General features: G+C 41.7%; 1 protein-coding gene across 3 annotated transcripts in view; it reads right to left on the reverse strand.

The window, feature by feature from the left end:
* Positions 1–537: 537 nt before the first annotated feature.
* Positions 538–22,330, reverse strand: part of TRABD (TraB domain containing) — a 50,133-nt gene continuing 28,340 nt past the window's right edge. For 2 of the 3 annotated variants that reach the window (XM_048836858.2, XM_075124466.1), the window contains exons 6-10: positions 22,209–22,319; positions 14,557–14,696; positions 12,162–12,334; positions 7,895–8,006; positions 538–3,739 (exon numbers count right to left, since the gene is read on the reverse strand). In XM_048836858.2, coding sequence (XP_048692815.1) covers positions 3,562–3,739; positions 7,895–8,006; positions 12,162–12,334; positions 14,557–14,696; positions 22,209–22,319 — 714 coding nt within the window. In that variant the 3' untranslated portion in view covers positions 538–3,561. The remainder of the gene's footprint in view (positions 3,740–7,894; positions 8,007–12,161; positions 12,335–14,556; positions 14,697–22,208; positions 22,320–22,330) is intronic. The other variant, XM_075124465.1, reaches the window with a different exon arrangement.

A 22,330-nucleotide genomic window follows, 5' to 3' on the forward strand; every position in this document is an offset into this window, starting at 1 on the left:
AGCTCCCTTTCTTCACAAAAATGCAAACAGAGTATAGGCAGTTGAGTGGCAAATCACATAGCATATTCCATTATCAGTAAATTGACTATTATATATCTAACTGTGTTACATATGGATTTATTTTCAATATGAACATTATCCTGACAAAATTAAAGCTCTGCACATATATTTTTGCAAGGGTTATTTTGATTAATCTGGTCCAATTTTCAAGATTAAATAAATTCTGGTTTTATTTTGCCACAAATTCATGCACCTTTAGCCTCTTATGAGGCTCAGTCCTTCAAAGTATGAGTGTTCTGGTTCTGATCCAAAGCAGAACACTTAACCACATGATCTACTTCTTATGAAACTACTGATGTGCTCAAATTTAAGCATGGATTTAAGTGCTTTGCTGGATTTGGGCCAAGCTGTTCAGCAACATAGTCATGGTATAGAAAAATACGTTAGGTGGTGTGCATATTTTGCATCTATTTTAGTTAACCAATATTTGTTTTTTAAAAATGATGACTAATATAAAAAATAAATGGCTTCAAGAGAAACAGTGGTTAAAATATTTTATTTGGATAACATAGAACATACTGCTGTTTACTCTAAACTGTTGTAGACTAAAAGGCACACGCTTGTTAAAAATACTTCAGATTTACATAAGATGTACAAATGCATAAAGCAAATGCACAGTTTACCAAAAAGTACAATATGGCTTCACAGGGTTGAGTGAGGGCTGGGACAATTCAACATATGTTTAAATTTCACTGAATGTTGTTAACACCTAAAGGATTGATTGTAGAATACAGAAGGAAATTAATGGAGGGTAAAACATTGATCATGTTACATAGATAGTATAGCACATCAAGTATACAACATACACCACTTATATGTGGATTCATAGGATTATGAGGTCTGCAAATTCATCAGGCATTTGATTGCCCCAGGATAAACACTTGTGGGTTTTGATGATCTGCCAGTTTGAAAACAAATTCTTCATCAACAAACAGCTTGTGTCAAGAATCTGTTTATATATTTTAAGAGATACAGAGGGGGAAACAATACACTTTTAAAAACAAATTTTGGTAATAATCAAATTGTCATTAAAATCAAAGAGTAACTGACATTATATCCATTTTCCAGGGGTGCAGGTAATTGTGCGCATGTGGGAAAACACAACATACTAAGCATCTGAAAATGCTCCAAGACAATCATTTAGTGGTAGCCCCACACAAATTTAAGGCTCATTTGTCTGCAATTTTCCTTAGTTTTTTTCTTTTGTGTAAAATTACCTGAGCACAGATATGTTCACAGATATTTTAAAGCAAAAAACATTAATACATTGAACTAAACCTCCTAGAGAAATCTCAGGAGGGGAAAAAACTCCCAATCTTTTGGTAGGTCACTAAAGCCAGGAGAAGAATGGGCTTAAGCTTTTTCTTTAAAAATGTACATAAAAATGTAATAAAATTATTCAAATAGGACTGCTAACCAGGTTACTAAATTATTACAAAAGATCAAGACTCAGAATTCAGGTGGTCTTTCTAGTCACTTAGTTATTTGCTAATGCTGCCTTCAAGCTCAATACAGATCACTGCTTGTTTCTCAAACGTTAATAAATGGAAAACTGAAGACGAAGGACCCAATTCCGCTGTGTCCTGCATTGTCATTTGCATCTGTGAAAAGTGAGTATGAAATACAGCCATTCTGAGTAGGCAGTATTTTACACTCCCTTGCACAGGTATATACCCCAATTCAGAAAAGCACTTAAATACATAAGTGTTTTAATTGGGATAGATTTAAACACATCCTTTAAATTAAGCATCTCCAGAAGTGGTTTCCTGGATTGGGATCTAAATAACTACACAAGGTGCAAGGAAATGGAGTATCAGGCCCAATGGGCATACCAGCCTGCCAGTGATGTCAGTGGCATAAATGCAAACAGGATTAGGCCATTCATTTCTTAAGGGTGAAAGAGAAAAAGCTTCTAAAAAGACACTGCATGAAGGTTACACACACAAAAACGTTGGACAAAGAATAGATTGTGTGAAGACATTTCCCCCACACAAGACTTTGGAAACATACCCTACTAATAACCAAGCACAGTTTGTTAACCTTATTGAACTGTATGAAAACCAAAATCAACCTCTCCTTGCTGCCATCCCTCAGATTCAGCTCTTCCTCCCCACGTAAAGGTACTAGAACAGATATGGACTTCACTTCAACCAATTTGCAATTGCATAGGAGCTCCAGTAGCACATGGACCTCTTTCACACAAAATAAAAGATTAAAACATTATTGATATGACAAGTATGATTGCTATACCATCGGGGAGGGAATAGTTGGTTTCCAAGGGCACTTATAATCAAGGGCAATCCTGTCTTATGGATACAGAAAGAACTATAAAACATAATGAACATAGGGTTAGAAGTAGATGTACTGAAAAAAAGTGTTTAACGTTACAGTAGTTGAAGTCATACCCATAATTCTACAAACAAACAGCAAAGATAAACTCAACCTCATAGCTAGTTAAAAAAAATTAATTGATTTTTCCTTTTCTTTCTATTAAATAGGTAAAATACTCATCCACTGAAAAGTTATAGTGATTAAAAAAAACATTTGCATGTGTGGAGGGAAAACAGTAAGGTCAAGTACTGCATATCAACCCCAGACACATTGTCCAAAGAAAGAAAGAAAAAGCTTTGCAACATGAAAAGTAAATTAGACAGTAGTTCTAGCCTCAAAAGTTTACAATACTGAACTTAAAGCCAAAAGGATTTGGCTAACTAATATGGTTAAATAATCAAATCCAAAAGGAACAGAGTGCCCTGTAAACACTGGAAGTTAACCAACAGCTGCTGATAAAGCTACTGTGTGTACCTTTCCAACAGAGGAGAAAACTATTACTGATGTCTGTAAGGAGAGATGCAATTCTAAAGGCAACGTTTCAGTTCTTTAATAAGGCTCATAAAGAAACTTGGCGGTGTACGTCTGATAGCCTGTACCATTCTGATTTTTTTTGAAAGCTCTGAAGTTTAAAAAAAACCTAAATGTATACAAAATTTTCTGTAAGAAGATGTCCTTCTAAATCATTTTATAGGTGCTTAGCACCAGGAACGATCATTTGGTATTATTATACCGAAACACTACTCATAGAGGTGTCCTTGCGCTGTTGAGCGGAAACACAATTAAGTTACCGTATGTCGCTTTGTTCCTCTGAAAAAGTCAAGAATATACACTCTTTACACTGTCTGTACTACATCATCATAAATATATATTATATATACACATAATATATAATATGATATATAATATGTGTAACATATTTCATTTACCTCAAACTGGACTCATGTACTTTCATACCACACACTTATCAGGAAGCAGACTCATTCATTAGGTCACAGCTGGTGTAGCTTTTAATAGCAACCCATTTACTTCACAGCAATTCAGCACGGCTCAGCATCAAACGGAATCTATGACAAGAATCCTCAGTCCCTCTTTTTCATCCCAATTAGCATGTGTTGTCTTTAGCACTCTTTTCTGCAATTATCTCCAGACAGTATTTCAACTGGGTGTTCAATGTCGAGGTCTAATTTCCATCAGCCTCTGAAGACAGTTCTGTGTTGTTGGCATCGAGAGAACAAATTGAACTGTCCTTTGTCCTACCCGGTAGCAGCCATATCCCATCAGTCCGAAAACTGTTGCCTTTATGACAAATCTGAGAACCTTACTCGAAGTTGACGGTGGAGGCACACTGAAGTAAAGGTGATAAAGACAAAGTTACCATCCACATAGCTGGAAGAAAAAGATCCTTCCCCATCTTCATTAAACGCTGATGATTTTTGCCACAATGTTTGTCATTACAACACACTTTACTAGTACAGGAGCCCTTGCAAGGAATGGGTATATTAAGACAGAGCAAATGATTCTTTCAAGGTCATAGATTACATCCAACATCTTATTCCAAATCTAAGGGTAAGTAGTATACTCCTGAGAAGTACTTAGGCTCTTAACTTCCACTGAAATCAGTAGAAGTCTAAATACTTTTGCGGATCTGGACCAATGACCTTTCCAGCCACATAGGGCACAACTTAATTCCCTAAGGAGCTTGACCTCTTTTACCATCAGAATCCCTAACAAACACAAAGAATGCTGTCAGGAGTATTGTGGAGAAATTGAAATCAATGCAGAATTGTTTTTAATGTGACTATTCATTTAACTACAAAGAACCAAAATCAAAGGTAATGTGTGAGGTGGCATAAGTTAAACATCAGTATGAGGATTTAAAGAGGGTCAGGACTTGCCATTACTACAAAAAGTTTCACTGGTACAAATAAGTGTATTTACATTTAATTACATTGGTGCCATCCTGTAATACAGACAAACTGGATTAAATTGAATCTCTATTACCATGATTTAAACTGGGTTAAATGTGTACATATATTAGAGATTTGCACCGGGTCACTAGGTTGATTTTAAATTAATTTAGTTACAATGAGTATAAGTTTCCTAATATAAACAAGATCTTGTATTTTGAGGGGTTGGAAAAAAGGTACAACTTAGAAAGAGAGAGAATGTGGGGGCGGGGGGAGGAGGAGGACAGGGGATAGAGATACAACAACTACTTTAGCTTCCATCTTTTTATGTCCCCTTATTAGTTAGCTTTTCCCTCTTTTTCGGTCTCTCAACTAATTTAAATCACCTCTGAATATAAACGCAAAAGGGGGTTCAGTAAGTTCAATATAGGATGATCCAAAAATCTGTAAATGGAAATACACATTTGGATTCTGAATCCTAAGCAAGGTTATTTCCAGATCACTTTGCCCCTCATGAGGCATAATAAAAAGGTATCTGCAGTACAGCAGGAGAACTTTAAATCTAGGAAGAATACCCAGAGAATACACAGCCGTAACCACACAGACTGTACATCTCAAATATGCTGAGAAAGCTGAAAGTTCATACACCAGCCAAGAAGTCGGGGTTTGAGAATGGTTGTACTCTGAGGGTTATTATTTGCTTTATACTTAGGCTTGGGAAGATTCAATTTTTATCAGTAAATGGCTGTAAACATCAATTTCACTGTACACACACAAACTGACAAAACTATTTCCATTATTTGGTTATAATCAAATTTTACAGATAGGCAAAGTAAGAAAAATGCTGCTTAAATTAGAACTCAATTTGAAGATATTTACTTTTTATATTTTGACACGTGAAGTTGACAATTTGTGTTTCAATGGTTATAAAGCCTTCACTTTTTGAATCTATACCCATTGTCATTAAATAATTTTTGTCTGACCCGTCCCAGTTTCCCGCAACTGTGAAAGTGTAAACTGATAAAAATTGAAAAATGCTTAAAAATTATCAATATCTTTAAAAATTATAAAAAAAATACCAAACCAAGTTCTGCCACACCTATTTATACTATTAAAAAAAAACAGGAGAATTTAAGCAAACTTAGTGCCTTATGAAAGATGTTGGACTGACAACTCCTCCACAGTCAGAGCCTTGAGTAGTGTCAGTTCAGTCAAAATGTCTTAAACTTGACTTAGAGGGATCCCCTGTGTAGGCATGAAGATAGGTAGGTGAATTTCCATGCCATTCAGTCTTCAAACTCACTAATGAAAATGCAAACAAATGTACCAATAATGCCAGTTACTGTGACTCTGATGTGGATCTCTGTCCACTAGCAACTGGACTGAGACTACTAACCAGCCATCAAAAGATACGGTCTAGTTGTTAGGGCACAAGCCTATGACTTGGAAGGCCTGAGTTCGATTCCCAGATTTCCTATGTGATCTTGGACAAGCCTCTCTGTGCCTCAGTTCCCCTTCTGTAAAATGGGGATAAAAGGATTTCCCTCCCTCATAGAGGTACTGGGAGGATAAATACATTAGAGAAATTAAGGCACTCAGGTACAACAATAATGGGGCATAATAGATTCAAGGGGAAAAAAAAATCAAATGGTGAATTCTGGAATTTGCTAATCTGGGCTGAATTCCAAGGTATTATGAGTATGTCTACACTGCAAATCAGGAGCTGTGACTGCAGCACATGTAGACACACCCATGCTAGCTTTGAAAAATTAAAGCTAGCTTGAGGAACAATAGCAGTGAAGCCACGGCAGCATGGGCAGCAGCTGCCCAAGATGCTGAGCAGGCGGGGCTAGTCTTTGTAGTCTCCTGTTCTGCTGCAGTTTCATTGCTATTGCTATGATGCTATGCTATAAGTTGCTATTCTTAGTAAATGGATTACGAGAAACTGATTTTGTACTTCAAGAGGCAGTGCTGCCTGAATACAACAAAAGCCCAGAGGTCAACAATGTCTCACTCTTTGGTTAAAATATATTTGAAGCTTCTTGTTTTAACATACTGCAGGTCCCACCTGTGAATCACATACTCTACACTCATTTTAAAAGCCCTAAACATAGGTCAATACAATTTTTTCCATGGCAAGACAGTTTTCTGATCAGATGCCTCACCCTGGAAATCCAGCTTCCCCCCTCCCTTTACAGCTTCTCTCATGTTCTTGTTGTAAGAACAATCTGCAAGTATTATACACCATTTCACGGCTGACCCCCAGAGCCCGGCAATGCCAGCTGGCACACTGTAGCACAACTCGCATCAGGCCTGGTACACACATTGCCCCACCTCAGTGTTGTCATAACCTGTATCTAAAAAGTGTCATGTAAGGTAACCTACCTGAACTGATCATATGCTGGTCATTAATAATACTGAGTGACGTATGTACATGCAGAGTATAAAGAATTATAGATGTGTGCTGCAAATGTGTTTGTAAAAGGCATTTGGCAAGCATGCTTAAAAGCCCAGCCTGTCCTAGACAAAGGCATGTTGTTTTGCCTGCTTGATTGTGTCTCCAGTGTAAATGGAGCCTGATGAGCCCAGAAACAATGGAAGTATATTTACACATACAGTAAACGCAGCTATCAAACTAGCAAGTGGGGGAGATGATCACTTAGCACTTACAAGAGGGATGGAGGCTATACCCCTAGGAAGCCTTCCTGGCTCTTGAAACAGAGACAATGGACTTTAGGAATTATAAGTAGAAACAAACACATTTTGGCCACATCACTTGAAAAACACATGTGGCCAGAGTTCAAGACATCTGAGAAAGGTGGATCCTTCAACCAAGGGGGTTGAAGTCCCTGGGAATGTACTATAGGTGAGAGACCTGATTAGACAAAGATTGTAACTTGCTGACATTACGTTTTAGTCACTAGAAAGCATGTTTTGTTAGTAACCTTTCATATCTCATTCACTCTTACCTGAAGAGACAAGGTGGGTGAGATCATATCTTTTATTAGACCAACTTCTGTTGGTGAGACACACAAGCTTTTGAGCCGTACAGAGCTCTTCTTCAGGTCTGTCCAATAAGAGATATTACCTCACCCACCCCGTCTCTCTAATACCCTGGGACCAACACTTAAACCTATGTTGTTTGTTAATGAACTTTTTTGTAGTAACACACGACTCTCTCTCAGTGCTGCTGTACTGAAGTGAAGTGTGGGTCTTCAGCTAACCTAACAAGCTAATGTGGGCACCATCTCTTTGGAGGCAGTGAACTTAACAGCTTCCAGTGAGAGGAACTGGACACTCCAGAGAGATGTCTCTTGGGAACTGGGGTTCACTGATTGTTACCTACAAGGCAAGTTTTGGACTGACAGAGTCCTGAAGAGTTTGCTGGCAAGGCAGACAAGCTGGTGAAGCGGGGAGCTGACACTCAGCTTAGCAGCAGCAAAGCTCATTCTTGTTGAGGCAGACTGGTAACAGTGTGGCTCACGGTTCTGCGTGACCAGAGCAAGATGTTATAAGCATTAAAAACAAAGGCTACTGCAGACTGTAAAGCTGAGGAGCTACTAAATCAACACCCAAAAAGGAAAGAAAGTTACCTCATGATTTCCTGGATGTTTAAGTCAGTGTTCCAGTTCTTTTCTATTCCAGGCACATGACCCATCCCAACCACTCCAACTACAACAGACGGGATACATTTTCTGGGTTCAGCTAAGAGAGAAGAGGGGAAAAAATATATCAGTCTCTTCTCCAGTGAGAAAAACATTGCCAAACTGTAAGCAATCTTTAAATTAAAAAAAAAAGTAATCATATTTCAAGGGAACAATTTCAATTATGCCCCGTAAACATGAAACAAAATTTTTCAAAAAGTTAAAAAACACATGTATAAACACACCCCCATATGTAACTTATTTTGACTAGCTCTAGTGCTACTTTAAGTCCTAGAAGCTCCAGCTGGGGCAGAATGCAGCTCCTCACTAGTACAGCCTGCCATGAGCACATAAAATTGGGGGAAGTTTTTGCATTGCCTTCTTATTGGCTTCTGAAGGGCAGCATTCAAGGTTTTCAGCAATGATCCAAAAAGCCCTGAATGATCTCACACCTGGTCCCCTGAAAGACCTCCTCTCCTATTATATCCAGCTGTGGCAGTCAAGGTTGACAGATAAGCACTTGGTGTTGGAAGCTTACATATCGTGGTAAGTCCCTCTCCATTGCCCATCTTTGGAATTTGGGTAACCTAGATCACCTGAGTCTAGTGACCATCAGGGTACAATACAAAACACATTTGGGCCCCGAGCCTGCAAAGGGAGCTCTGCAAAATTGGACCCTTCCGTCTACAGAGTGCCACTGATTTCAGTGGGGATCCTAAGCAGCACAGAGTTTGGCCCACCTGGTTCTCTTTACATGACTGGGCAATTATCCTATTTTTAAAGTATCTGATGGTCTTTATTTTTGTTTTGGGAGCAGCATTTCCAATTTGTGTTTCAAGCACTTAATATCCCTTGCTCAAATATAAATAAAAAGGAACCTCAAATCACCTTCTAATATGCACTCACTATTTAGCCCACCAAAGTCTCAAGAACAAATTTTGAGGTCCTATTTGAATACATGGCCTTTGAATACATGAACCTCAAAACATGGTATAAGGTTTTAGCTCCCCAACTTGAGTAAATGCTGCAGCAAGACTAGTGCCATTCTGGTTCTCTCTGCCAGGTATGGCGGATCAGCATGATGGGGATAAATCAACATATAAATAATAAATACACAAACAAGATTCTCCTTTTTGCCTGATTCACTAAGAAATTCACACTCTAGTGTTTTCTGACACCATAAATTGCTTGTGACGTGCACACATGCGTGCACACACACAACACACAGTTGCGTGCTAGACTTCTTCAGCTAACAATTCAATAAATGAAAAGCCTCAGAGACAGACAATCTCCTTGAAAATCCAGCTGCTTTCTTCTATCCCCTAGGTCTTTGCCTGATCTCTCCCCTGAATTTTCTCTTTGTTCCAAATAGCTTTTATCTATCCTCCCTACTGTTTTTTCCTTTCCACTCTTTGCTTCATTGTCTCCCCTTCCTCTACTCCACGCTCCCCCCATTTTTACTTCTCTTCTCCCCCTTCACCAGCACGAACAGATTAAAGAGTTTTGGGGCCCTGTGAACTATGGAATTGGGAGCCCACCCACCTCCCTTAAACTAAACAAGAGCATGTGATATATTGTCTGCAAATAAAAGAAAAATCTACATTTATTATTAGATCAGAGGAGACTTTAAAAAAATATGAAATATTAATAGAGATAGAATATTTAAATATACATGGCAATTTAATTTAAAAAAAAATCTAATACCCACTCTCCTTTTTCTCCAGGAAATGCTACCTAAGTAAGCTAATCACTTGGCTACATTTATGCAACATGACTTAGAAATGAGCTTGACTATGCTCAGCTGGCTCTGCACCTCGAGGGAAAGTGATCCGGACGAACACAAAACTTGCTGGAGACCATACAAATCACACAAGAGCAAGTGGTTTGGTACATTGGGTTTCGGAGGCTCTTGAGCCAGAGACAATTCGCTGCCTTTTAAAAAAGGGGCAGAACTAAGAGGAACTTTACCAGCTTCTAAGGAAAAGGGGCATTGAGTCTCAGCTGGCTCTGGACGCAAGTTTGATCCAAATCGATACAAATAAGGGACTGAGACACTGATTGTGGGATTGGGCTTCAGCAGCTGAGGGAGCAGGAAAGCTGGTTCTTTACCCCTGGGAAGAAGAAACATGGGTGCCATAGTGGCCAGCCACCAGGACCCCAAAGTAGATACCTGATGGGTCACGACACCAGTGCCAGCAAGGAGGCCCAAAGAGCCAAGGACGAGCTGAACCCTGAGAAGGGACTTGAGAAACCAGACCCCACCCTGAAGTTCCCCTACTCTTACATGGCCCTGATCACCATGGCCATCCCAGAGACAGCCAAGAAGCAGCCCAGCTGCCAGGGTGCCAAACCTGTCTGCATCTCTCTAGGGAGCCAAACCTGAGTGGCACTGTGATGCTGTGTGGCAGGTCACAATGCCACTCACTGATGTTTGCCCCCCTCTTCCAGTCATGAGCCATGGTGAGGGGGGGTGTCAGAGGGCAGCTGGGCCAAACCTGGTCAGAACCCAAATAGAGCTGCCACCTCCAAGAGTCTGAAAAAACAGCCACTGCTTTCCCCACTGCTTCAGTTCCCAGGTGCCACCCCCCACACACAGCCTGACCCTCCTCTTCCCCTCCCAGGTGTCCCCCCTACCACAAGCCTGAACCTCCCTTCCCCTTCCATGCAGTGCCATGTACACAGCCTGACCCCCCTCCTCTTCCTTGCCCAGGTGTCCCCCCCCACACAGCTGGACTTTCTCCTCCCCACACAACCAGATCCCACTCTTCTTCCTCATCCAGGTGCCCCCACCATTGCCACCGGCCTGACTTCTCTTCTTCCCCTCCCAAGTACCCCATCCCCACCAGCCTGAGCCTCCCTTGCCCACCCCCACCCTCAGCCTGACTCCCTTGGCCTATAAGCCCTTAACACCCACCCCTGCCAGGAGCCCCAGCCCAGGGAGCCCCCCTGCTATACCCTCCCAAACTCCAGGAGCCCCTGCTTCACCCACCACAATCCCTGCTCCTTATGCCTCCCCCATGGTAAGCCTTGGGCCCATCCTGCTTTCCAGCACCAAGAGAAGCAGGAGCTACCGTGCCAGCATGTTGAGGGCCCAGCATGAAGAGCAGGACCTGGGTGGAGCCCCTTTCTACTCGTGTCCCTTGTAGCATCTCCTTTTTAGTGATGGAATCTAATCTACCCTCCCCTTTTCCTCCTTCATCTCTCATCACCAGGCTCAATCATGCATGAGGCCATTGCCATGCTGATCTTGCATAAAGCAGTTTTGTTTTGCTGCTGGAAACTATGTGATTCTGAGCAGTTTCACCCTGGTCCTCTTGGGTCACATGGGAAGTGCCATGCAGAGAAACTGCACAAACTATCCTCCACTACTGCTGAGGTATTTGGGAGGAGAGAGGTGGTAAGTTTTATCACCTTTTCTTCTCGGAGAACTCCAGACCCAACAGTAAAGGGAGACAGTTCACATGTTGCTTTGACACCTACTGCTTCCCTCATGACCCAAATGGGACTGACAACAAAACTGAATGATTTTTCTCCAGTTTCACTCTGCTGCTGCTCCAGCTGGAATCACGGAGGAAAACACCATGTGAGGGAGCAGCAGAGGCCCAAGTGCAACATTTGTGAAATTTTAGAAGCGGGAGACAGTCTCGGTGGACCTACACTAAAGTTACATCTAATATCTTCTTAAGATATCGGGTATAAAATAACCCATAATTTATTATTTTATGCATCCCAAGGGATTATGGATCACAAAAGTGACAGCCAAGTGCCTTTAGAGTCTTGAGAAACAATATTCAGTATGCGCACCCTCCTGAAGTATATTATTGCTTTTATAAAAGAAGACTAGAGTCCCATCCTGTGCTGTAATATTGACTCCTGCATTTTTCAAACTTTAGCAGCCTAATTAGTATTTTCCTATTTTGAAATAGGCATGATGGGAAGGAGGAATCCATTATTCAAAGCACTCTCATAAAGCTAAAAATTTCATTCTACTTCTACTGGTAGAAGAGGCTGTCATACTAATCTAACAATATTCTCCCCTATTTTTTAAGCATTATAATTTACGAAGACATCTCATTTATTACACTTGGTACCTGTCTACAAAGCAAGATGGCAAAGCTTTTCAGATTTCCTGAGAAGAAGGAAAATCATGGAGTACTGCATTAAGAACATATTGCTTGCTAAACACAAAGTTAAGAATCTGCTTTAAAGCAATTACTTTCTGAAGCACGAGGTAGTTCTATTCGCTTAGCTGCTTGCTTCAACATGTAGGTCAAGTAAATATCTCGCTCCGATACAATTGTTCGATGAAGATCAGGAAATTCTCCAATCATTTCAGCCATCATCTGCTCCAGTAAATCCTTCTGTTTACACTTCTCCACGTCATCTTTACTGAAAGAAAGAGAAACAGTCCCAATGTCTGTATTATGCTCTCAAAGTCCAATATAGACACACTGACTAGTTAAATTATGCGAGTCCTGTACCTCCTAAGAAAGCAAAACTACCTCCCTATAGATTCATATTCTAAGCAGCGTGTCTGAACTCAGTGAAAGGGAAAGAAAGTGGTCAATCATCTAAGAGCTATTCAATAGAAGTCATTCATTACGCCTTACTCATGGGAAGCTAAACAAATACATAAATTGGCCGCACACCTGACAACGTGCCAAGGCTTTGAGGGAAGGCGCTATCACCACTGCCCAGTTAAGGAGCATTATTTACAGTGCTCCTCCTGGGGCTTGTCAAGCAGTCCTGAAGCAGCAAGATCAGTCACCACAACACAGAGCATTTGAGAGCATGCACCTGGAGAGGAACAGAAGGGCACCTCCAAAGGTGTACCCTCAAAGCCATGAATTGGAGGAAACGGGTAGAATTCTGTATGTTCCTATTAAAGTCGGACACCCCTGCTGAAGATCTGAGGAAGAAAGTTCTGAGCTGGCAATCCCCTGAGTGGGAGTGAGGAATGAGGATGAGTAAGAAGCTGCAGAGCAAATTCAGCTCATTTACCACGTAGTACTGTAGTATTTCTGGGAGTTCTGAGCCTTGGGTTTGTTTCTGGAGTTGTAGTACAGGCGATAGTTAAAAGAAACATGAAAATAAACGTTTATGTAAATAAAAGTAATGAAGACACCAAAATGTGTTTTATTTGCTTACTTTCCATATAGCTGAGTCATGAAACGTTCTGGGATTGGGGACATTGCCACAGGAGCCAAGGACAACCAAAAGCAGAAGTGTATTGTGCATTTTCTACAGAGTATCTTAAGGAGATCATTCCAGCTTGTTTGGACTAAATGTAGATATTTATTTAAAAACCCTTCACATAACCATCAGGATATGAGTGTACCAGAACTGAGTCATCATGATCTTAAAACGTTACCGCTGTCTTTCCTTACCTCCCTCTTACCCTCTATATTGTTACCATCAGTTGTTGTCACACACAAACTTAGATTGTAAGCTCACCTGTGTAGGGACATTTCCCATACACATAATAATCAACAAAATTTGCCTGTTCTTATTTAATGATCAATGTCTTCCTGGGAGGAAAATGCAGAGAGGAGTTGCACAGAAATCCACCTTTCAGTCAATGAAAATTTTCTTAAAATAAGAGCAATATTCATGTCACAGGCTGACAATGAAGCATATTAGTTACCCCCATATTTTGTAGATCAGCTGCTAGTTAACAAGTCAAAAGAAAGAGTCAGACATTGGCTCCAAAACTGGATATGACAATATATCCATAAATGGAAACAGCAATAAATGAAACCCAAGTTAAAGCAAGGATGGGAGACAGAAGGTGAAACCGTCTTGGTTCAGTTCTAGGTCCCTAAAAGCCCATGTAGTTTCCTCTAAGCTGTTCATGGTTCCAGTCACAAGAGCACTGGACAGGTGCTATGGGTCAGAGAGAATGGTCCAATGGATTTTCGCATATATCCTCCTCACCCAATCCCCTGCAAACCCACTACCACTCTTTATACATCTGCTGGAAGCACAAGTAAATCGCAAGGGCATCTAGGAATGCACTCCTCAGCCATGCAAATTAATGCTGCTTTTGCAGAATTATTTGGCCCCAATTCAGGTGGAGCCAAATTTGGCCCTACCTATTTTTTTGGAGGGGGGAAAAAATCCACAGACAGAACAACGGGAATGGGAACCATTGCATTATTGTAACACTTCCTGGAAAGCTAACAAAGACCCTTTATAAAGGGTGATATTAATGAACAGAACAGTCAGACATTTAAAGGTTACAGTCCATAGTCTCTCCTGTGCCAAGACCTCCTTGCATAGAGAGCTGGTAATCGTATCTCAGTTCTCAAGCTGAAATATGACAGCACGCTATGGTCCCTAAGGGACCATAAAAACAGCTGTGAATTGACACAGTAGAGCTCCACTTTGTCCCTGTCAAATCCCTTCTTCTACCAAAGGGTGCAGGGAGGCTGGACAGGAATAAGAACTTGCTGATAATTCTTCCTCTAAGCTGATTTTGAGCCCAATCATCTCCGACAGATTGCTGAGGACTTTCATCTCCCACTGAAGTGAAACTGAGGATGCTCAGCAAACTGCAGGATCGGTTACTTACAATCTACCTTTCAAATAAAGCTAAAAACACTTACTCATACCTGATTGGGTCAGATAAGAAGCAGAGGCCCCAGGCAAGCTTGACTTTTTGCCAGAAAGAAAGTGCAGCAATGGCTCTCTTAAATGTAACAGGGATAGGTCTGTCCCCAAGATGAAACTTACAGAAAGGTACTTTACCAGCCTGCAAGAGAAGGCACACATTAGCTGTTAGCAGATTGTTAGGACACCATTACTAGTTACACTAACCTACATGTTCTAAAGAACACTAAGGAAACAAGGGCAAATATCATCATACTTACATATCAGGTAAATGGAGGTTACTTACAGGTGACTGGAAGTTCTTTGAGATGTGTGGTCCCTATCTGTATTCCACACATGGGTATGCATGCGTGCCAGAGTCCAGAAATTCTGACAAGCAGTGTCCGTTGGCCCACACATGTATAGTAGATCTCCTCATTCTCCTGACCAAGAGCACAAGAAGCAGTGCAGGCTGATGCCCCTCCTGTTCCTCTTCTTACCTCAAATCCAGCAGGATCCAAAGCAGAGGGGACAGAAGATGGGTAGTGGAATACAGATCGGGACCACAGATCTCAAAGAACAGCCAGTTACAGGTATGTAACCTCCATTGCTTCTTCGAGTGCTAGTCCCATGTATTCTGCACATGGGTGATTGACAAGCAGTGCTCAGATATGAGCAGGGTGTGAGGAAGATGCTTGCAGTACTGCAATTCTCACTGCTGCATCTGCAGCAGAGGCCTGAACTAGCACCCAATGCATAGAGAACGTATGGAAGGAGCTCCAGGTGGCCGGTCTGCATGTATCTAGTATTGGAATGTCTTGTATGGATGCTGTAGAGGTGGCGTTTGCCCTTGTGGAGTGTGCCCTGACTCCATCAGGAGGAGGTATGTGTGCTAACCTGTAGTGTTCAATGATGCACCCAGAAACCCAGTTAGAGATTCTCACAGAGGATATTGCTTGACCTCGCAATCTTTCTCCTTTGGCGAGAAAAAGTCTTGGTGATTTTCTGATAGGCTTGGTCCTTTGCAGGTAGAACACCAGGGCACATCTGATGTCAATGAAGTCTTGTCTCTTTGGCAGAAGCATGGGGTTTTGAAAAAAAAATGACAGGTAAAAATGGATACTTTGGTTTACATGGAATTCAGAAATAACCTTGGGGAGGAACTTAGGATGGAGGCAAAGAGATGCCTTTTCCCTGTGAAAAACTGTTTAAAGAGAGTCTGCCATGATTGCTCCCAACTCACTCACCCTCCTGGCTGAAGTGATCGCAACAAAAAATGAAACTTTCATAGACAGGTGGGACATGACGCATGTCACTAAGGGTTCAAACGGTGGTCTGGTGTGTGTTGACAGGAGGAGGTTGGAGGTCCCATTGAGGTGTAGGTTTGACCACTGGTGGAAAGGTCCTGACTAGGCCCTTCCTGAATCTTACTGTAGTTAGGGGGGTGAAAACAGAGGGAGGGAGGCAGGCAGGCACTAATCTGTCACTGTGAGATGGACTCACAGTGAGCTAATGGAAAGGCCCGAGTTTTTTAGATACAGGAGATAATCTAAAACAGCCGGAATATCTGCAATGCCTGGAGAAGGCGGATTATGCTCCACACAACTAGAGAAATGTCTCTATTTAGCTAGATAACAGATCCTAGCTGAATCCTTCCTACTCTGGCTAAGGATAGCCTGAACAGGTGCCGAACAGGAGCGTTCTACTCCTGATGCCCATCCAAACACCAGAATGTGAGATGGGATGAGTCCAGATTGGGGTATTTGATGCTGCCCCCCCTCCTGAATTAGGAGGTCTGGGAAGGGGCAGGTCCCGGACCAGGGGGCAGGTTGATATTTTCAGGAGCTCTGGGAACGAAAACTGTCTGGGCCAATTGGGTGGTAGGAGAATGACTCTGGCCCTGTCATGACAGATCTTTCTCAGGACTTGCAGTAGCCGGGGAATGGGATTGTTTGTCCATGACAACAGGAGATCACCATGCTAGAAGCTATGGCTCATAGTTCCTCTGAAACGGTACAGGGGAAGTTTTCTGTTTGCTTGGAGAACAAAAAGATCCCATTGAGGTGTACCCCACTGAGTAAATATTTTCTTCAGGACAGAATCATGACTCTCCTACTCGAGGTCCACTGTGAAGTGCCTGCTCAGGTTGTCTGCTAAAAAGTTCTGACCACCTGGGAGGTACATGGCTTGCTTTTAGTCAAAGAGGAAGAGATCCTGCTCCGCCCTGTTTATGTGAAGGACCACAGTGATGCTGTCTGATATCACTTGGATATGGAGCAAATGCATAAGCCGGAGAAAGGATCCGCAAGCCAGGTGGACTGCTCTCCATTCTAATACAATGGATGTGCAGTCTGGCCTCCCATGGAGTCCAGGTACCTTGTGCAGTGGAGTTGTTCAGGTGAGCACCCCAACTCGGAAGGGAAGCTCCTGTTATGCTGGTGGCTCTGGGGGTGGAAGCATTGGAGGCAATGCCCACTCTCACTCTCTCCAGGTTCGACCACCCAGGTGAGGGAGCCAATGACTCTGGCTGGAATGGTCACTTGGAGTTGATGTGACCTTTGTCTGGTGAATAGACTGACCAGAGCCAGGCCTGTAGACATTGTAGATGAAGGCTGGCAAATGGTGTCACCAAAGTGAAGCCATGTGGCCTAAAAATGAAAGGCACATTCTGACCACATTTCTTGGTCTGTAAGTAATCCATGTTATCAGGCTGCTCATTAACTGAAGTCTTTCTATTGGAAGGAAAACTCTCACAGAAACAGAATCCAGCGTGGCTCCAATGAAGGGCTGCTAGAAGTTGGAGCAGATACTCCATCACCATCTTGACCTCCTAGCAGGAGCGCCAATCACCCAGATATGGGAAATTGTAACTGCCGTCTCATTTAGGCTGCCACCACAGAAAAAACCTTTGTAAACACTCTGGGTGCTGTTGCTAGCCCAAAGGGGAGGGTGTCATCAGGGTAGTAGGCAGCTGGGAATAAGAAGCTGACTCAGGCCATGAGGCAATAAGAAGGAACTGGAGAGGCGTCAGCCCATATTGCCTCTTATGCTTGGTCAAGAGCATGAGGAGATTTACTGTGCACATACACACTGCTAGTTAAAATTTCCAGACTCAGGTGCATGGCGCGCATTGGGAGACAAAGAGGGACTAGCACTCAAAGAAAAATTTTATATTTTGTAGGCAAATAACATTTTCATTTTCAATGTAATATCTCAAAGGAATACTTCTTCCATGAAATGCAACAGTTATTACAATAAAAACCCAGGGCTCTATTCACATCAAACAGCACACTGACCCTCTCTATCTTTTGTACCATACTGAATAAGTCACCAGCTTTTTGGCTAGGCAGAAAAAAGCTTTTTGCACATGACTGCATTTGATAGGATTGGGATCGAGACTTGGATTCAGATCTGGATAAGGTCAAAAGCAAAAATGATTTTAATTATTTTAAATTTTGCTTTCAGAGGATCTGTAATATCCTGGATCCATCACACAAAATGGAGTGAGAGGCAGAAAGCCTAAGGCTGGTGGAAGTGGGATACTAGACACTACATGGCTTGCCCTGGTGAGAAAAGATTTTGCTATAACAGATCTTTGAGTCAGAGCTACGTGAAGCCACAGATCTTTTAGAGCCCTGTCTAGAACACATGGATTTCATGTTAGGTGGACCCTTAGGCAAACCTCTTTCTCCGCCTCTCAAAAAGGTCCTTCCAAACATGATTTCAAAATACTTTGTTCTGTCAGTGAAGATTCAGATCAGTATCATTTTAGAAGAGGTTTGAGAGTTGGTATGGGTACTACTTTCTCAATTGGTATGAACATATTTCTGCCCGGCTTCTGCTGAGCAAGAAATAACATCTTAAGCCGGATACCACAAAAGAACCAGTCCACGGCTGGCAGCATGACAAATGGCAAACGAGGGAGAGGAACATTAAACCAAATGAAGCAAAGATACGAAGGTTTACTTCACCAATATTTAAAGGAACCAGACTCTCTATATAGTACGGGAACTTATTTGGGACAAAAGTGTCTTTCATATGATCAATAAGATAGATCACATCAAGGGCCTGATCCTGCAGTGTGACAGGATTGGGACCATAGTCACCTGGGCGAATGACTGAACACAGTCCCATTTAGCCTTTTTGGATTAATACATTGGGGTTTATTAACATTCCAGAGGTAACTCCCCAGCACAAAATCCTGATGCTATTGACTTCAAAGGGACAAGGATTTCACTCCCTAGTGTTTTATCAAGTGATCTCTTGAGCCTTTAAATTTACTAGATGATTCATGTCTAAATTGAGGCCACAAAAGATAAGCATTAAAAAGGGCTAAGATTTTACTTTAAAAGTGACATGACCATATGCTCAGAGATTTGAGATAGATTTACAAGGTCCGGCTCTGTTTTCCACCTATAGGTTGCAAGCACAAGTCAAGTATTTTGGAAATCAGGTACCTGCAAGCTCAGGTACTCAGTCATCCAGATTACCGTAGTTATATCTGCAAACAACTTTGGGCACAATTTTATGCCTATAATTACTACTTACTAGTTCCCACAAAACTATAAGTGCAACAAGAGTTAAGGCTAGGCTGAAAAATGTGTCCCACTAACAACTATCCACCAAAGGACTGCAATAATCCTAGTATTTATGAATTCAGTTCCATGCAGATATGCAAGCATTGTATAAAACAGATTTGGTCAGTTTTGTTCCACTTAAACACACACTGGATTATAGAAAAAAACTGGAAAATATTTTTCAAATTATGACATTAAATTTCCTTGAGATTATTGTGAATGCAGAGACTAACATCAGCATACCTGCTGACACCCTCTTTCCTCTTATTTAAAAAAATAATTTTTATATTACAGCCTGTACAAAACTAGATTTACAATAGTACTTGGAGGGTGGAGGGATAGCTCAGTGGTTTGAGCATTGGCCTGCTAAACTCAGGGTTGAGAGTTCAATCCTTGAGGGGCCATTTAGGGATCTGGGGCAAAAATTGGGGATTGGTCCTGCTTTGAGCAGGGGGTTGGACTAGATGACCTCCTGAGGTCCCTTCCAACCCTGATATTCTATGATTCTGTAATCCATTAGGAGTTCCAAAGACAATGGGCAGAATACCCCACTGCCTTGCATTTTGTGTAGTCATCGACACCTGTACAAAGCAGTTGTAAAATGCTACCATGCTGATTTGATACCACAGTATTTTCACTTTGCATAGGTGTGAATGCTACATAAGGGGCAGGCAGTGAGGAATCAAACCAAATGTGTTTACAAAATACAGAAATAAGTCTACTGGCAGGATTCTACTTTTCTCCTTCAATTGATAATGGACTTTCAGAAAAAAGGAGACATCAAGTTAGCAGCATTATTAAATGTAATGCCTGATGGGCTGACAAGGGTTCTGACACTGCAGAGTATTTGGTAGAACAATATGGGTCAGAACCAGTTAGTATATTACTACACAACCTTCTTGCTACTTTTCCCCCCTCCATTCCATTCCAAAAAAGGACTGGACACACACAGGTCCCATCAGATTAGTATTCAGCTTTCTGCCTCATAGCACAGCCCAGACATAGCATGATCAGTGTAACTGTATTACTTACTAATTATTGAACGAAAGCTCTGCAGTAAATGGCACTATTCACTCAATTTGACTGCATCAAAACAATTCAGCATTTAAAGATCCATGCAGTAAAACTGAAATGTCAAGAGACACTGAGTGGAGCAGGTCTCTGCTTAGTTTCCTAATACATCCAGTTCACTCCTTTCAAAGTCCTTCTACCTAGGACTCAGACTGTATTTCCCCATGAATTATAGCATATAGCTAAAAAGCAGTTTTCCTGGCATTGTTAAGCTGCAGGAGCACCATGAAATCCTTGTAGCATGTTCATGTTATCACACAAGTTTCTGTCCTGGGCTTAAAGGTGAACTGCAAACCAAACAAAGATTGTGTATGTGCCCTTTCCCTTATTACTACTATTTAGATAGCTGCAAAGACTTTTTTCAGTCTGTCTTTTTATATTAGAGATAAGACATCTTGGATCCCCCCAGTTTTGGCTGGAGGATCCTCTGAACTAGGGATTCCCAAACTTTCCCCTGTCACAACCCTATTAGACTCTCCTAATGATTGTGGCCCCCCTAGAAACTCTATTTATACCAACAGGTTTCAGAGTAGCAGCTGTGTTAGTCTGTATTCTCAAAAAGAAAAGGAGTACTTGTGGCACCTTAGAGACTAACAAATTTATTTGAGCATAAGCTTTCGTGAGCTACATGCATCTGATGAAGTGAGCTGTAGCTCACGAAAGCTTATGCTCAAATAAATTTGTTAGTCTTTAAGGTGCCACAAGTACTCCTTTTCTATTTATAACAAGTTTCAAAACACACCAGGCTCATGAAGAGACATCTTGTCTCAGCCAGCTTAGGGGAGATTTACCCCTCCACAGGACTGGCTACATTCTTATCTTGTAGGTGGTGTTCATAGGGTGGCTGGTTCTTCCTGCTACTGACAATAAAGGGAAATAAATGGTGCCGGGGAGCGGAGCAGCAGATTTTCACAGACACAAGTGTAGCAGAATCCATCCCTTATTCTTAGGGAGACAGCTGAATTCTGAGGCTGTCCTCATCTGTGTTCATGCTGCCGTGTTCCCCATGTGGTTCAACTGCCAGTTTAAGAAGTAGCGTTTCCTCTCTCACCCATTATGTGTATGTTCAGCTTCTGGATCACCAGACAGACAGTGCTGGCCAGCCTGCTCACACACCACCTCCCTTTCACATGAGGGATAGGACAGACACAGCTTTAAAAAAAAAATCAGTATTCCCCCAACAGTCACCACACAGTGCTATGTGAGATAACATTTTACATAACATGTTAACCTAAATATAGGGAAAACTGTGGGAACTGTTGGCAAATGTTGATTTTAACAGCCACCACTTCATATATTTAATTCAATTAATTACATTTTTGCTCATTGCAAAAATAGTACATTTTGTTAATTCAAAGTCTCTGGTCCCCTGTCCCCACTTCCCCCATAGAGAGTTCCAATGCAGCTGCGGAAATGCTGATCTGGAGAACTAGAAGGACAACATTGCCATCAGGACATAATGAACCTGAGCTGCAGCTCTCTCGCCCTCAGCTGGAAGGGGAGGAGAGGTCTAGTCAGACAGGTGTGTTTGTTTGCGATACCCATGCAAATCCTTTTGACTCTAGACAAAGGCATTGGAACAGGGTTCCACCCGCAAGGAGTTCATTGAAGGACCAGCGCCAAAACTGGGAGAAAAGCTCTGTGTGAAATGTTTAGCAACCCCTCTCTCTCAGCTGGAGTCCTACTGTGATTTCATTATCCCCCAGCAAAAACAGAGATGTAAGAACTGAATATCGCTATTTCTAGGGAGAAGACAAAAGCCGTTAAAAAAAAAAAAGCCAAATTTTTTTGTAAAGTCTTTACAGAACCATCCTTATATACACATCAGAAAGGAGCAGACACCACCATTTTCCCTTCTTCTTTGTAGTTCACCTTTAAGGAAAAGATCTTTAGTTCTCTGGCCTCACCATGTATAAGGCAGGGATCAGAAAAGAGCACTCTAGCCAAACAAGTGCCTTTATTTAGTTTGACTGAGGTACAAGAGACCAATATTTTTACCTTAGAAACAACCAACTTCCAGCCCCTACCTCTTTGAAAGCCTCCCTGAATTCCCCTCCTGGGGCCATTCCCAGCTGTTCTGTGATGTGAGCAGAGACCTTCAGCAGAAGCATTTGCATCAGTCCTGACATAACTCCATTCTACCAGAAAA

Source organism: Caretta caretta, chromosome 1 (assembly GCF_965140235.1).
Source record: "Caretta caretta isolate rCarCar2 chromosome 1, rCarCar1.hap1, whole genome shotgun sequence".
Classification (NCBI taxonomy): Eukaryota; Metazoa; Chordata; order Testudines; family Cheloniidae; genus Caretta; species Caretta caretta.